This window comes from Atractosteus spatula, chromosome 6 (genome assembly GCF_055471065.1).
Source record: "Atractosteus spatula isolate fAtrSpa1 chromosome 6, fAtrSpa1.hap1, whole genome shotgun sequence".
NCBI classification, from domain to species: Eukaryota; Metazoa; Chordata; class Actinopteri; order Semionotiformes; family Lepisosteidae; genus Atractosteus; species Atractosteus spatula.
In genome coordinates, this window is record NC_142711.1 from 11,966,921 (window position 1) to 11,984,230 (window position 17,310).

Sequence of the window (17,310 nt, forward strand, 5' to 3'; positions counted from 1 at the left end):
AAAAAAATCTGGCTCAAATTTAACTATGAGGACAATGTCTCACAAGTTTAATGTGCGAGGATACAACACTCTTGATGATGGTAATGATTCATGCAAGAGGTGTCCTAGAGGAGCAAAACCTTGTAAATAGGAGAATTCCTTTCATAATTGTGGAATTTTGAATGGTGCTGGCAATAAATCATGTTTAAACAGACAGCAGTTAATCATGCAGCTTTCAGTCTGGCATGTATGGAATGTGCTGTAATGCTGTTTGATAGGTCTCCAGTGAAATGTTAGCAGTTCTTCAGGTCAGTTCATCCTGGTTGAAAGTATCAGGGAAGTCATTTCCGCATACTGCGCCGAGAATCAAAGAATTTTTCAAATATTTGTTCGGTTTTTAACTGTATTCCAAGGAAAGCACCTGATATTCCATCTGGGTTTGTATCATGCTGGAAGAACAGTTTGTGGATGTGTGCCTGTCTGCACTCGTGAGGAGGGGGATGTGTTTCGTTCTAAATCCTAACCAGGATACAGCTGCTCCTGACTAATTTTGCATTCCCTACATCAGCCTAGCTGTACAGTTTAGCATGTAATGCACATCAGCTGGCATCTGTTTCCTGTTTTCATTCATGCAGCTATCTTGTTTGCCTCGCTTCCCTTTCACCTGTAAACCACAATGTTTCTTCCATCCAAGTGCCCTTTTCTCTTTTTAAGTGAACAGCCTGGGTTCTCTTCTAATTGCACTGCAGCACTTTCATCAACAGCTGAAAAGCACACCATGGAAATGAGTAACACGATTTGTATCATATCAATAAGCCCCTTGTTGTTCAAGTTCCTGGCCCAGTCAATTAATTAAGGACACGCTCTTTATCTCCTGTTTACCCCGTTGCTTTGTGACTGTATCCAAGAACTTCTGTTTATTACAGTGTGCGTCAAATAAGGCAGCACACCAAGATATCCTGTTTTTAAAAGAACATTTTACTCAAAACATTCTTTATCACAAAATAACACTTTGAGAAACATTAAAGTCATCTGATTATAGCAACACCTATAGTAACACCTGTAAAATCGTTCAATATTTACAGAACGCGTCTCTTTTCACTACCAATAGGCAACAACAGTGAAATAAAACAGACTAGAATGTGCATTTCCTTGGCCTAGGTCTGCATTCATCCCTATCCTTTTGCAGTACATTAGGTCCAAAGTTGCAATGTTCTGTGCAGCCTGACACCACACAAATTATCATCCCCTAAAAATTTCACAGCACATTTTACGCAATACAGAAAGTTTTTTTTTTCAGATTCATGAACTATAATAACTCAGCAGTCTTTCATCCGTGGGCTTCAGAATCTTCTTTTCCGCCATGTTGACGACCCAACCTGGGGCGAGGCCAAAGAAAATCTGTCGAGGGTCCTTCCGCATTGTAAGCATCTGGTACAGCTCATCCTTGGTAATGTCAGGTAAAACATACCCATATTTCCTGGCAAGTTCAAGCCTGGCTTGCTGAATCTGGGCTGGGTCAGCCAGGTAGCCTCGGTTTGTGGCATCCGTATAATATGGGACTAAATCTTCTCCTGGAAGCATACGCTTTGGAATGGGTTGCCCAGTCATAAAGAACGGAACAGGTTTACAGAGGACAGCTGAGAAAAAAAGATGATTATTCAATTTATATGCAGACCTTTGAGGGTTCAAGCTGTGCTTGCTATGCAAAACAGGGATATGCTTTGAATTTTACAAAGTACGCAACCTGGAGTCTGGCTACGAAATACAGTCATTTCTCAAGATCTGTTACAGTTCCTCCAATCTGAAACTTCAAAAGTGGAAACTAATAAATGACTTCAAGACAGGTTCATAGACAAAGGCCAGGGTTAAATTGCAATGGTGACCCAAAGCTAAAACTTGAATCACTGAATGTGGATTTTCATTTAGAAGAACTGAATTACACAATATCTCATTTTTAAAATGTAAAACAGTATACTTCCCAAAACTTAATCACTTAAAACACATTTCTGAATGTAATATACCAGTGATTTTTGGCAAAACTATTTTATGGTACACTAAATTAACATTTTTAATCAAAAATTGGGTCGGACACATAAATAGCCTTAAATATTCTGCTTGGTTACAATTTTTTACAGTGAGGTCAGCTCATCTTGTAGTACTCACAAAAACAGCAAACAAAAAAGAAACACTTACTTAAACTTCTGGGGTCATAGAAGCTTGTTGTAATAATCCCACCATTCTTTTCTATGGCAGCTATTGCAAGTTCAGAAGCCATCTGAACTTCAATGTTCACTTTAGCTGAAAAAATGTCAGCACCCTAACAGATAAAACACATAACATGGCAGGATTTGCTTTCAAATTGGTACAAGATCAAATGTTAGTTCAAGATATTGAAATGCTAAAAGTCTTCAAAAACACAGAACTGCTGCCACCTAGTGAACAAACTGAAATTCGCAATAGTTAAAATGGTTTACATCCCTGGTTCTGAAGGGACAGCTATTGTTAATTCTTAAATTTCCTGACTCATTTTCTTAAATGTTTGTTTTGCTTGTTTAGACTTTCATTTAACTTGTTTCTTTGATCAGTCTAGAGTGTCAAAACTACACATCTTCCAAGACATCTATTTCCAGCAGATTCAGCATACACAATTGAACGCAGCCTCCACCCTTTTGTGATGAAAAGGCATACTCAAGTATTCAGACACTTCTTATGTTGTCCCACTACAGGAAATTTAAATTAAGTTAAGGCATCATTTAGAACTTAATATTTTATTCAAAACAAGAACGCTCAATCTAAAACCTTCAAAGGGTATGATAAAAGTACAGTAAATGTCTTCAAAACAAATATGATGCTTGCATAAGTACCAAGATCCACAATCTCAACATCTGGTGGAAATCCATCTGACAGTATAGTCACAAGTCTATAAGAATCTACCAATTTATATGCACACACAGGCCAGTCACCCTTGTTGATAAATAAGGTAATTTTGTGCACATAATTTATTTGACATAGCAAAGAGTTTGAAAACTTATGCATAATCCATGACATATCATTTTCTTTCATTCAATTTTTATTTAGTTCTTTCCTTTAGGTCTGTAAAGTAGGCTGTGTCTGTAATACATATTAATTGCTACTCTCAAAGTGTTAGGACTTCAAATTTTTAAACAACAAGACGTGAAAACTGTGCAGACTGGGTTTGAATACTTTTGCAGTGCACTGTAGATGCACTAACTGGTATTTTAATGAGCACTCATACTGAAACAGAATTCAAGGTTCATGCTACATTTGGATTTTGTTTCATGCTTCCAAGGATCTTTTGTGGATAACAGTGTGTACGGTGGATCGAAACAAAACGCAACACAAGACGTTTTTTCTTACCTCTTCCACTAGCTGAACGCCATAGTCCCTCTTTAATGGCTGCACTGTCACTCCTCTGGCATTCACTAACTGTGTGAGGTCTATGGGCTCTCTGGGGTCAACTCTGCCCAGATCTATCAGGTACTGGAGTCTATTCAGACTTAAGGGCTGGTACTGAGGCCGGCGACTGGGTGAAACAAATACAGCATTACGTTCCAATCACCCTTAAATTCTAAATTCTTTAAAAAAACATATGGGTTACATTACAGTTAACCTAGCCACATCAAGAAAAGCAGAGGTGAATAACTCCTTGAAACTGACAGCAAGCAGACATGCAAGGCAAGAAATACAATGCTGATCTGTCCTGTAAACCAACAATACAGCTTCTCCCCTGCTTTTTTACCCTTCACTTCCAAGGGTCAATACATCCCAATCAGTGCAAAGAGTGATTATTCTGAAGTCCCCCTAGAAATGATACAAAATTGAAGATACATTCACAGCTGTAGTTTGTCTTATTTTGTTTGAGGCACCAATACAATCTTGAATCTAATCAACCTTTTCACAGTTACTATTTGCACTTATATTTAATTGTCAATAGTGATATTTACTTAGCCTTAACAAAAAAAGGCTAAGTAACTGTCTCGCTATAAAGTAAAAACATTTTTAGCCACTATCTTTATGTCTTTTTAGTGTTGTCCACTTGCAGAATGACTCATAATATGCACGATTCGATCCTTCTTATATGGATATCGCTGAACAATCTGTTCAGAATTACTATTGAAAACCCCAGCAACACCAGGGACATAAAAACTTTCCTCCTTAATCACTGTTAGTATAGTGGTCCTAAAATGAGGAAGCCCCCCCCCCACCCCCCACAGTGAGGAAGATACTTTTGGACAAGAGTTCTTTGTCTGACAGTCACTTAAAAAAAAAGCAAAAAAGCAACAACAGAAATGATAGTGAGCAAAAACAGCCAAGGAGAAAACAAACACAAAAAAACAAACTGGAACGCAAAAGACACATAAGAATTTGGGCGGAGCAGTGGCACTGTGGCTAAGGATCTGCAACTGTGGCTGGAAGGTTGCTGGTTCAAAACCGCAGCCGGCAGAGTAATCCTACTCCGTTGGGCCCCTGAGCAAGGCCCTTAACCTCAACTGCTTCAGGGGCGCCATATAAATGGCTGACCCTGCGCTTGGACCCAAAGATTCTTCTTCTCCCCGTCTGTGTGCCTGTGTGTCTCATGGAGAGCAAGCTGGGGTATGTGAAAAGACAAATCCCTAATGCAAGAAGTTGTACATGAGCTTAATTTGAAATGAGCAAAAAATACTTGATATCTGAAAGAAAAAAAATGGGACATCACTCGCCTGCAAAGGCTCTGACTGCGAAAGAGGGGTGATGGAAACTTACCTGTGCCCCTCATTGTAGCCGTATTTGGGGATAACGAGGTAAAAGGGTGTCTGTCCTCCCTCAAAACCCAGCCGAGGGCGATTGCCCCTCTGCCTTTCTCCTTTGTGACCACGGCCACTCTTGCTTCCCCCATGGGCTCCTCGGCCTCGCCTCTTCTCCTGATTGGAAGAAAACCATTCGTTCACATTCTGGCCAAACAAATTTTTTTTTTTAAAAAAAGGAATTTTCCATCAAATTGCACTGGTTAACTTAAGGCCAAGTGCATTTATCCCCATTTTCAATTTCTATACAGGTGATCAAGACAGCTAACCTGTTAACAATAATGTGTCTGGAGTACACGCATATGGAAATCTGTGCTATCAGAAATACAGGCAGTTCCTTCAAACCTGGGGAGTTAATTGAACCTTTAATCTAATCATTAAAACCTAATGATTTTTCTTAAGGTACTTTTATTATTACTCAAAGCATTCAATTTACTTAATTTACTTTACTTAAAAGCAGTTCATTATAAAAACACTTCACATCCTGATGATAAGTATTACAATTAGCTGGCTACCTAAATAGTACATCAACAATGCAACTGAGAGCTAGGACAGAATAAAAACCGGACACTGGACTCACGAGGAACTGATTCTGACCACTGATTCGCCAAAAGGTGGAGCCCTGTCACAATCCACTGTCTAAGCACTTTATCCAGTGCAAGGCTGTGGTGGAGCTGGCGCCTATTCCAGCCAGCAATGGGCATAGGGCAGGATACACCCTGGATGGGATGCCAGTCCCTCACAGGGCACACAAACACGCACACTCTCACACCGGGGCCAAATTCCCCATAAGTCAATTAACCTACTAAGACTGTGACAGGAAACATGAGCACCTAAAGATACCCTATGAACACAGAGAGAACATACAAACTCGACACAGATAGCACTCCAAATACAGACCTGACTCCAGGGCCCCAGCGCTGCGAGGCAACAATTCTAACAACTGTGCCACCGTGCCTCTACTGCTTTACACTGCATTCTGAAAATGAAAACTACCCTTCCGTCTAACATGAATTAAAAGTCTTCTACATGTTTTTTCTCGACTGCCTAATGCAACAGCCGTCAAAAGCAATTCATCCAAATCTAAACTTTATTCATGTTGCGTTTATGTAAATTGTATTATTGGCATCGTGCCCACACAGACGTGCCGGTGACTGTAAATATGAACTATTGTATCTATTACATATAAAAATGGATTACAACAAACACCGTTAAAGTAAAAACACCTACCCATTTTGGGGTCTTTAAAACACGCAATACTTAGTATACAATTAACTGCACGTGCAAAAACTACTCCACACTAGACATTTTTCATTCGTGCAATGTTAAGAGTAGGAATTTAGATTTAATTTCGTTTTTCTGACATTTTGCATTCACAATTGTGTACTATGCATGTAGAAGGCGCGTTTAACTAATGATTAATTCACTTTTGTGTTTCTGTTGTAAAAACCCGCATGAACGGATCCGTTCTGATTTTACAGTCTTTTCTAATTTACAACCAGTACAGGTCACTCAGGTCCGCACTCACAAGCTTCTTGGCTCCCGGGTTCGGTCTAAGATTCGCGAGAGAGATCCTTGGCAAATTTCGAAGAAGATCCAGTGCCTTTCCACCCGGTTTCTTAGGGACAGACATCTTCGAAAACGTCCAAGGGCAAGGTTTGGCCAACGCTGAGGAGTAACCTGATAAATTGCTTTACGGCTAAGGTAAAAACAGGAAGTGATATAAGCGCGACACTAGTTTAGTGTACGGCAGCCATGTGAGATGAGATGAGTCCAAGAAGGAAATCAGTAGATACTGCGGGTGAAGGAAGGGCAATTGCAGTTTTGTATTTTTTTTTGTTTCTCGTGTCATACCACCTGACCTGATCGAAATGTTATCATCGCTGAGATGGAAGGTCCAATATATTTTTTTAATATGGTTAATTTGCACTGCGTTTAGGATATTTAATTTGTGTTCAGTTTGATTATTTAAGGTCACAATTTCCACAGCGTTGTCTGCAATATAGAATTTCCTTGTGATCGAGTACTCTAGTGTCAGATACAACGTGTGCCCTTACTTGCTATAGTAAAAACAAATGTGATCTGAGTAATGACACATCAGTTTAAAATACAGCATATATCAGATTAGCCATCCGCTCCACAATTGTGTTTTTTCTTCTGGAGCCGCTCCTCTGATTGCAGAAAACGAACCTTTTGTTGCGCACTGCCGCAGCATGGCTCAGGGGTGCAGTTATCAGAAAGGTATCATGTTAATAATGCTGTCGTCATACAATCAATACAGACATGCAATGGGAAGCACTAGTACATTAAATCGCTGATCCTGTCGTCGCGACGTCCTGATTATCACTCAAGGTCCCCTAGAAGTCTTGCCAGCCCAGTAATTTCATACAGCCTTGGAACAGAATGGGGTTTGGCTGACAATTACGCGAACCAACAATAGGCGATCTTTTCTGCCAAGGCAAAACCTGCTCATCAATCAGAAAGGAGCAGAGGCGGGATTTCCTAAACGTGTGCCAGTGCGAGAAACACCGAATGAAATAGGTTGTTTACCTCATCCTCTTCAAACTTCACAATACACTACAAGGACAGACGACACAATTGCTTAATACTTGGGCGAATCAGCTGTATAGGTTAACCTGACATTATAAAGCAACAAACTGGAACACGTATTTTTAAGAATCGCCAGCAGACCAAGGTGGAGGGGAAGAGCTCCCTACGTTGCAAAGGCGTAATCCCTGATTATCTGTGTTTGTACGTCCAGCAGTTATATACTGAATATTTATTTTCTTGTTGGATGCCAGTTGCCCGTCCGTTGTATGTGCGGTAATAATATGTCAGCGCCGCTTCCAGCCATTGTACCCGCCGCCCGGAAAGCGACGGCAGCGGTAAGTTGTGCAGTGTGCATTACTTATCGGGGGGTATTGGTATAAATGTATTAATTGCATGCAATGCTATGTTAAATAAGGAGACCGGTTAGTTCGACCTTTTGGAATGAAGTCAGATTCGTTTATTGATTCAGACCGCCTCCTCCCGAGATCCAAGAAAAACGCTGGGATTTTTCAGTGGTCTGAATGGGTTAATATCTGGCATTGAGTTTGTCAGACGTGGGTGCTTCGGCCGCCTCGTGGTGTGATCCAATAAATGAATGGAACGGAGTACAGTACAGGCTTGCTTGTGCTTTTCAATTCAGGGAAATTCGTGTCTGTCCCTGATTTTGTGTAACTAGGTCTGCAGATTTGAAAGGAGCTTTGGTATTGTTTGAGTTTAATTCTTGTACCGAGCTTGCGGTGCTGTGGATAAGGTGGATTGTTTCATTTAATTTAAAAAAGATTATGAGAGAATTCCCAACTTGGTAAACACCTGACAGGCAACGTTTAATGTAGACAAAATTCACATACAGGTAGCAGAAAACTAAACTATAGAGACAAAATGGGGAAACACGGAGTAGGGACTGGTATGATCTATGTGACACAGGATAAAGTAAAACAAAACATAAAGCCATATTAAATTGTTATTCTTTATTTCCATATAGGTAATATTCCTCCATGGATTGGGGGACACTGGGTATGTATCATTTTGTAAATGTCATTGTTTTTCACAGCAGTTCTGATTCATATAATATAACATCTAGACAGGGCAGAATTTGTATATCGCATTTTTCAGTTAATCTCAACTCACCCATTTCAATTTTAGGGAAAATAATAGCGAGAAGGGGATTTTTCATACGTTGTTTGAATTTCAGCCCAGTAATTGTAAAGAGGACTCATCTGGCAACAACTGAACACTGTACATGGATAGGAAAGCCAGCGCTGGCATCAAACAAAACTGAGGTTTGCAAAGTCTGTCTGATAGATTATCAGTTTACCCAGAAATGTATGAGGAGGTAGAAGTAGTGGTAAAAAGTAGGCTGTCTTTTCAAAACCAGTTTATTTGAAATGGCATCAGAATGACCAGTCTGCTTATGTGAAATATAACCAGAAATATATTTTTCTTTACTGATTTTCCTACACAGACACAGCTGGGCAGAAGCCTTTGCAGGCATCAGGACCCCCTATGTTAAATATATTTGCCCTCATGCGTAAGTATCTAGTTTTTCATGTATAAATGCTGTTCCCGTTTTTCTTCAAGAATCCATGTGATGTTAATATTTCTCACTGATGATACCAGTAGTAACATTTCACAATTTTTGTTGTATGTTGACGAGACCAGTTGTGGATTACTGTATTTTTTTTAAAACAAATATGATGTATTTGCTGCAGAATAAAATGGGTTATCCAAGTAAAATAGATAATGCTAACATTAAAGGAGGCAACCAAAACCTCTAAAAAGGACCTTTTTAGAGTTGCAAAACAGCATTAAAGAAACAACACTAAATATGAAGCCTATTTATTTCATTCAAGTGTCATCACTCTGCTTCCACTAGATTCTTGCATGATTATTGAATGTGCCTAATTTTCTATTTCTCAATATTCTAGGCCAATAATGCCAGTTACCTTGAACATGAATATGGCCATGCCATCCTGGTAAGATCTATATTTGTCTGCTTGTTTTTGTTAAGTTAAATAACCATAACTGAATCGTTTTTTTTTTTGTTGGCATAAAGAGGTTATGTTAGTACGCTATGTTTGTTTGTTGGGGGTGAAAAGTATCATTCCAATAGACCATATTACGCCATAAACAGGAAGGTCAGGCCAAGCACCAAAGTCCTTGTAAGCAAAATGGTAGGACCACCTGGAGATTAATACCCTTAAAACAGTAGAATTCAGTTTAGTTTTTTATCTGCACAAGTCAAGTGCAGTTAAATGCTTATTTGCATGTATGCTCCATTACAAAGACATTAAAGGAATCGCCAAAAACATAAACATAAACAGAACAGCAGCAGCAGCAGCAACAACAAGTTAAATAATATACAACTTAAAAAAAAAAAGTCAGACAAACAGTGTGAGGAAAAAAAATCAGTGTGCGCTAGGGGTAGAGTTCAGTAATCTGACAGCCTGTGGGAAGAAACTGTCTCTGAAACTGGAAGTTCGTACCTTTATGCTCTTATATCGCTCACCAGAGGGAAGGGGGGAGAAAAGTGTGAAACCAGGGTGATTGGTATTCTTGGAAAAATGGAGATTAATTTCCGGGAATCTTTTCTAAAACTCTCTCCCTGGAAATCGGTAATGAGGCTGTGAGTGTGGTGTCCAAGTTTTCGGCATTTGTGATCTCTAATACCCATAAATTGGTTATGAATATCACCAGTTTCACAAAGAGAGCATAGCAGAGAATATACCTTACATTTTGGTTTAAAATTAATGCATGATCATGTGATAGTCATGAACAACACAAATATCCCTGCTAATGAGAGGAACCAGTCAGTCCAGTGCATAAGTTAAAGGTCGACCATTATATTCTTGAAAAGCACCACCACCTGTCTTTAGTCTTAAGAATAAAACAAAGCATAGAATGTGCAATGTCACAAAAAATATTTCATTTTTTAAATGCTGTTAATGTATTTTTTTTCCATGAATATGGTCAACATCCTGTTAGCACTTTATTCCCAAAATAAATAATTGAATTCTTCCTGGCTTCATCATGTGTGAAAACATTTTGGTTTCAGCTTGCTAAGTAGAAGGGGGTTTGATCTGCTGGAGTCTTTCACAGATGGAGTCTTAACAGGGGGGAAATGGGGATTAATGCAAGAATAATATAGGAGAACAAAATGCGAGCCGGCAGTTTGCTGCATTTTACTCATTTGGGTTCCTCAGAAGAAAACCATGTAGTTGATTTTATATGGCGAAAGCGATGTATTTGCGTATGAGATGTGAATCACATGTCATCTAAATCTTAGACTGAATAAAGTAGGTTTTGTGGTATGGAATCTTTTTTGTTCCCTGTTATTTTCAGGTTTGATATAATCGGACTTAGCCCTGAAGCAGAAGAAGATGATTCGGGAATCAAAGAGGCAGCAGAAAATAGTAAGAGTGGGATTGGAGAATATATAATTGTCTGTTTTGCTATTGCAGTTTCAAAACCCTTTGTTTTGTCTGACATGTAAAATAACCGACCTTTTGATATAATCTTTTAAATGTGGTCGCGCAAGCAATGTTCAAAGTTGCATTTCAACAGAAATGGTACTCTTGAATTTTCATGAATGAACTGTACCACACAGTACTTAGTATTGATTATTAATGGATTATCTTCAGTCTTGCAGAATTACTATTCCATTTTCCATTTTTGTTGGTAAAAAAATCTAGCTAAATCGGTTGATTTCTTTTTTTGTGTAAAATTTCATTGTTATTGCATGATCACAAAATGATACAGCAGGGTATGTACTGTTGTGCGGTATAGCTATTTCTCCGGTGGGTCACCTCATGTTTCACAAAGCACCCAAAATGTCTCAATGTCCCCATTTCAACACTTTTTTGTGAAATATCGTGTAATAGCTTAGTTAAAACTTGAAGATGAGTCTGGAGAAAATGATGATGCATAAACTTTTTTTTGGCATATTTCCACATGATCTTTGAGTAAGGTGCATCATCACCATTGTGCAGAAAACCCAGTTGTATGAATGGGAAGCAGCATTGCTGGTGGTAGTTCCTGGGATGGACTGTTCTTTTAACACCATGGAAACCAGGATAACCAGGAAACCCATCTGGGCCGATGAGTCACTGGAGCTTGAATATGGAACTACTTGTGTTCCACATTCACCTTCACCATTGCTTGACAGTACTCCATTGCAGCCACAGTTGATCTTTTATGTTCCGTCTTAATTTAAAAATTAAGATGGATATATGATTATTGGAGTAGTCTTCTACTAGTTTGACCAAGACTGAGAGAAATCTTTATACATTATGCTTGTTATGACCATTACCCTGGAGTTCACTTAGTAATCCCTGCCTTAACTTATGAAAAACCTTTTATATCTAGTTGTTATTTTTGTCTGGGGTTTTACTTGCTTTTTGAGTTTTACTTATCCCTTGGTTAAAATTTGGATTGCCAGTTTTATTGCGATGTCATTATATGTCTTTTTTGCTTCTCTGTGTTTTTTTTATTTCAAGTTAAAGCACTTATAGACCAAGAAGTAAAAAATGGAATACCTTCTCACAGAATTGTTTTGGGCGGATTTTCACAGGTATTGTAAAATATACTTTACGGATTTCTCAATATACGACAACCTGTAAATGAGAACCATCTGTAGTAAAAAGGTGTGTTATTTGTATACATCTCTTATTTTCTGATAATACCTCTATTGAATTGTATGTTTTTGAGCAGGGAGGAGCGTTGTCTCTGTACACAGCTTTGACCACACAACAGAAATTGGCAGGCGTGGTAGCCCTGAGCTGCTGGCTTCCTCTGCGTAGTTCATTCCCACAGGTATGTTTTTGTCGTTTCTGGTACCAATTAGTTCTGTTTCATAATTTTTGGTATTTGAGTTATTTAAATGTTCTCTGTGGGAAAAACTGCTGGTATCAGGTATACATAAAATAGTAACCTTATTCGATTGAACATTTCGAAGGGTTTTCTACCAGTGCTGTAACTGCTGCATCTGTTTGTGCTACACAGGGTTAAGTGAAATTTAAAATATTTTTTCTCATACTTGTACAGTTCAGTGGTTGGAGTTGTGTAAACAACATATCCTGTGCTCTGCTTTCATTAATATAGTTTATGTATGCATTCCCTTATTCAATCATGTAATACTATAATATAATTTTATATTATAAGATGTATAATTCATTTCAAATGTGAAAGCATTCACTGAGGCACTTGCATAATGCATGCAACATTCATTGTCTTACATTGTTTAAAGTTATATTTTTTAACATGTTACTGAGCATTGTACTCTTTTATCTGAATACAAAAGACTAGATTTCTTAAGATCGGCACTGGGCACATGGTTTTCCTAGCTGGGCTGTATACGATTGGCTTTTATAGAGGGGTGTACTAATAGGGCTATTGGCAATTAGCTGTGCCTGTATTCATTTGGAGGGACAGAATTAGGCCTGTGCTCCCAGAGAGAGAAGCACAGTGAATCAAGTTAGAGCTATGTAAAATGGGAAATTACATTTTGATGAGCTAATCTGCATTTCACATGAAAACGTAAACAAGTTTGTGCTAAGACATCCTCAGGAGCATGAGTGGTAAGGATTTGACTCCTATCTCAATAGCCGTATGTCTCCACTAGCTTTCAGCCATGGTTATCTGCACAGCTGGGTTTGGCAAATTAATTTCGTACCTCCTGGTTAAGTGAGTGTTTATTTCATTCAAAAGGCCACAGGATTAATTAGTAGAGATATTATTTACTTATAACATTAGCTGCCAAACCCCATAATGGCTTTTAGAAGATAATTGGTTTTTAACGACAAGGCATGACGGAGTTACACAGTTTCACAGCTTATTGCACCAGATCTCAGACGAGTGGCCACCTGAGACGGCATTCATTCCCAGGAATGATTCTCTCACATGCATATTCTATGTCCATGGAAAGTGCATTTTCCCTACTTTGGGGTGAAAATAGCATTAGAACACATGACAAATTTGCATGTCAGCCCCCACTTTTTCCTGTCTTTTATGGATTGAAAGATGACCTTTCTGAGTGAAATTAATTCCTCCACTTGGAAATGCGACAGTGAACAGGATCATTTTTAATTTGGCTGGAACTGAGGGACAGTGAGTGTGGGACAGCATTGTGCCTCTTATTAAAATTAGTGTAGCCAATTGCCCGCCCCCCATACTGGATGTGTTTTTAAACAAAAAGATTAATCCTTACACTTATTTGGCGTGTTTCTGGACACTCCACTCGGAGCGCTTTTCAGGCAGTGTGTGCAGTACCTACCTGAATGGAGCGATGCCAGTACACTCACCACACATCGGCTCTCAGTGGGGAGGAGAACAGAGTGATTAAGCCAGTTCATAGATGGACACTATTAGGAGGCCTTGATTGGTAAAGCCAAGGGGGTATTTTGCCAGGACACTGGGGTAACACCCCTACTCTTTTCTAGAAATGCTCTAGGATTTTTGAATGACCTCAGGGAGTTAGGACCTGGTTTTTATGTTTCATCCCATGGACAGCACCCTTTTTGTAGTGTAGTATTCCCATCACTATACTGAGGCATTACGTCACACACAGACCACAGGGTGAGCACTCCCTACTGGTCCCGCTAACACCTCTTCCAGCAGCAACCTTCGCTTTCCCAGGAGGTCTAAAGCCAACCTTCCTGGCTCCACTGGCTGTGACACCGTATGAGCCAAAAGCTGTACTCTTATATTTTTTACAGCTTGACTGCCAGTTATATTATAATCTCCTGTTGGAATAAGTAGAAGAATTACACATCTTCGGTTGTATAGATTAGTACAAGTTGTATAGAGTAGTACAATTGCGGTGTTTTCTGTTGCCAACAACAACTTAAAGGTTCTTAACTGCATTCCTGATGGCTTGTCTTCTGTTTGCCTTCGTCCCTGTAATCCCTGACACCTATAGGCAGCGGCCAACAGTGTGAATAAAGACGTCGGTTTTCTGCAGTGCCATGGAGAGGCTGATCCCCTGGTTCCCCTAGTGTTTGGGTGTCTCACGGTGGAAAAGTTAAAAAGTATTGTAAACCCAGCAAACGTCAGCTTCAAGACCTATCCAAGGATGCCACACAGTTCCTGCCCCCAGGTCGGTAGCCTTACATTTACAAGTTAACAGCTGCATCAAACAGGACGTGGCCAGTGGCCCTACCCTTGCTGAAATATATAATATAATTCAATTACTGTTAACCAAACAATTGATACTGGCGTTTGAATCAAATAAAGTTATTTTAATAAAGTAAACAAAAAGGGTTTGAATATTTATGCAGTCACACGTTTTCCATTTTTCTTTCATATCAATTATCTATTTACTTCTGTTTTTTTAAATGTGTAGAGCAGGGTATGTATGTAACTGATATTTATTTCTACTTCAGTGTGTTATGACTACAAGCTTTAAAACAACAAAAAGCTAAGCTGATCCTCTGGATTTGCAAGGCTTGGTATCTGTTTACATTTGAAAAATGCAGTGCAGCATTGATTATTTCTAATTTTGTGATATATTTTCTTCCACAGGAAATGATGGATATCAAGCAGTTTATCGAAAAGCAACTACCTCCAATCAATTAATTTCACAACTGAGGCCTTTTAATGAGACACCAGCACCAGCTATAACTGAATTCTACTTAAGCTCTAATTCCCCAAGAAACTGCAAAACTCCAAATACATTGTTCTACACCTGCTGTATATTTGCCACATTTTGCCTGTCATGCAGAGATACAACTCTGGGACTTGTGGAGAAGCAGTGAAAAGGTATACTTTAGTAGTTTATTAACTGTTAAGTTCACTGCGAGAACAGCAAGGAACCTACATTATTTAGGTGGCTAACGTGTTGTCGCAACTGTTGTGGCTGTAACTATTTGCTATTGAAGAAGCCATTTTTCCAAGTAAAACGATGCATTTGATTAATACACTGTAAGAACGGACATCTTAAAGTTTTAATTTATGTGGATTTACAATAAATGGAAATATTGTAATTCTTGTACTGGGGGCCTCTGTATTTTTTTTTATTTGCGTGTTTAAAGATTTTTTTTCTTCATCAAAGGAAAAGAAAAATCATGATATTACATTCTTAAAAAATAGGTTATTTATACACGCATCTCCAAAGTATGGATTTTTTTAAATAAAGTTGGAAATGCTAAATATACTTGTTTTTATAATACAGTAATTATTTACTTATTTAGCACATAGTGCTCAGTCTCAGTAACGTAAGTTGTGGATTGCATTAGTAATCATTATTTAAATGACTAGAGCTTTGCAAAATCACTTTCCTTCCATTGAATCCTTATGGCATCTTGTAATAAACTCAAAAAGACCCAGGTAAGATCAATTGTCTCATCAGAGCATCTAACTATTGGTCAAACAACATGCTTTGCAACCACATAATTCACTTCCATCACAATGCAATTTTATACATTATTTTAAGTATCTGACCGGTTAATATTAAAAAAAGGGCCAAGTACTGTAATGGACCTTTTGGTAACTGGTCTTCTTTTGACAGCTGGAAGTGATGTGAGATGTGTGTTGTCTTTGTGGATGTATCCTTGATATATTGAAAGTCATTGCATTGCACTTGCAGCTTTGGGAAGTTTAGAAATATACAGACATTATGCTCCCACAGTTGCACCAACATGTGGTGATTTTAGTTTATATTGCTGTATTTTCAGAACCCTTTCTGCTTGCTATTTAAGCTCAGAGCAAACTGGCATGGTCAATTCATTTTGGTAATCCGAGGCTTCAGGGATTACAGAACAAATGTAGTGTAATGGCCTTGGTCTTTTTGTAACTCTGTGGTGTACAATATATAAAGGTGATGGTCTAAGGTGGAAACTAGTTCGCGCTGGAGGTAAAGTGGTCAGGATTGGGAACTCTGTCCCAGTCAAGGAAGTGTTACCACCTTCCAGGACAGGGCTTCCCAATCCTGGTCCTGGTGACTCTCATACTGTATCTCCTGATTTTCATTACACCCCACTTAAATTGGAGAATTGAAGCCTACATGGATCTAAGAAGTTGCTTCATTGAAATATTTGCAGTTTGTTTCCAGATATAAGTTGGGGATTTTACACTTATAAAATAAAAGCCGTTAAAGCTCCAACATATTTAAGAGCTGAAAACGAATGGTTCCAATTAATCATATTGTAGTACACAACTTCCCCGCTGTCAATTTACAAGGTCTCATCTTTAGGCGGTCGGCTCTGGAAAATAATATAAATATTGGGGGGTGAAAAATGTCTTATTCTCTTAAAAAATCGCCAAGCACGCCTACGAGAGCTAGTGTGCCTACAGTCCTCTTATTTACTTTTATTTACAGTTGTAATGCTTAATATCTTGTATTACCTTAAGAGGTTGGTTTTTTATCAGGGTTCTAGGGTTCTGAGTCTGGTCTGTCCTGTAGTGGGAGAACACCTAGGAAGACCAGGTGCTACAGTAAGTGGAGCTGGTGGACCAGTATGTAGCTCTCTTTCCAAAGATGGAAAATGCTGTGCTCAAGCTGTCTAAAAAAAGAAATTAAAAAGAGTGGTCGCACATCACATTGGGCACTATAGGGAAGCAATTAAAGTGGTGGCAACATCAGTACACCTAAATTTAATTGTGAGCTAATCGTGATATTGTGACATTAAATGAAAGAATGTTATATTAAAACCTTTAGCTTGTTTTAAGACCTGGTTGGGAACGTTGGTTACAATTCTTATTGCCACATAAATGATATTACTGCTCTGGCTTGGTGTGACAAGATGTCCCAGGTTTAAAGGACTGCCTTTTGTTGATCGATTAAATTAACTGAATTGCCATAGTCTTCAACAGAAAAGATTAGGAAGGGACTTGATTCAAAGATTGTAAGTCAATCCAATTGACTTCAGAATGATCAGAAAAACGTGAACCAGGAGAGACAAGTGAAAACTGTGAGGAAGTTCAGTCTCCGTTCTAAGACGGAGAACAGGAGCCAAGAAACAGCTGGATGAGATCTTTAGAT

The 17,310-nt window shown here is 38.7% G+C and overlaps 2 protein-coding genes across 2 annotated transcripts; one reads left to right on the forward strand and one right to left on the reverse strand.

Annotated features, from left to right (window-relative positions):
• Positions 1-939: 939 nt before the first annotated feature.
• Positions 940-6,458, reverse strand: mrpl15 (mitochondrial ribosomal protein L15). The gene is made up of 5 exons (XM_088919652.1): positions 6,316-6,458; positions 4,747-4,904; positions 3,361-3,526; positions 2,176-2,299; positions 940-1,619 (listed from the first exon to the last, which is right to left on the reverse strand). Exons 1-5 carry the CDS (start codon positions 6,418-6,420, stop codon positions 1,282-1,284), a joined length of 891 nt encoding a protein of 296 aa, XP_088775778.1. The 5' UTR covers positions 6,421-6,458; the 3' UTR covers positions 940-1,281.
• Positions 6,459-6,547: 89 nt separating this feature from the next.
• On the forward strand, positions 6,548-15,322 carry lypla1 (lysophospholipase 1). The gene is made up of 10 exons (XM_088919754.1): positions 6,548-6,682; positions 7,589-7,672; positions 8,320-8,351; positions 8,800-8,865; positions 9,263-9,310; positions 10,677-10,747; positions 11,831-11,904; positions 12,045-12,146; positions 14,251-14,427; positions 14,853-15,322. Exons 1-10 carry the CDS (start codon positions 6,659-6,661, stop codon positions 14,904-14,906), a joined length of 732 nt encoding a protein of 243 aa, XP_088775880.1. The 5' UTR covers positions 6,548-6,658; the 3' UTR covers positions 14,907-15,322.
• The last annotated feature ends 1,988 nt before the right edge of the window (positions 15,323-17,310 follow it).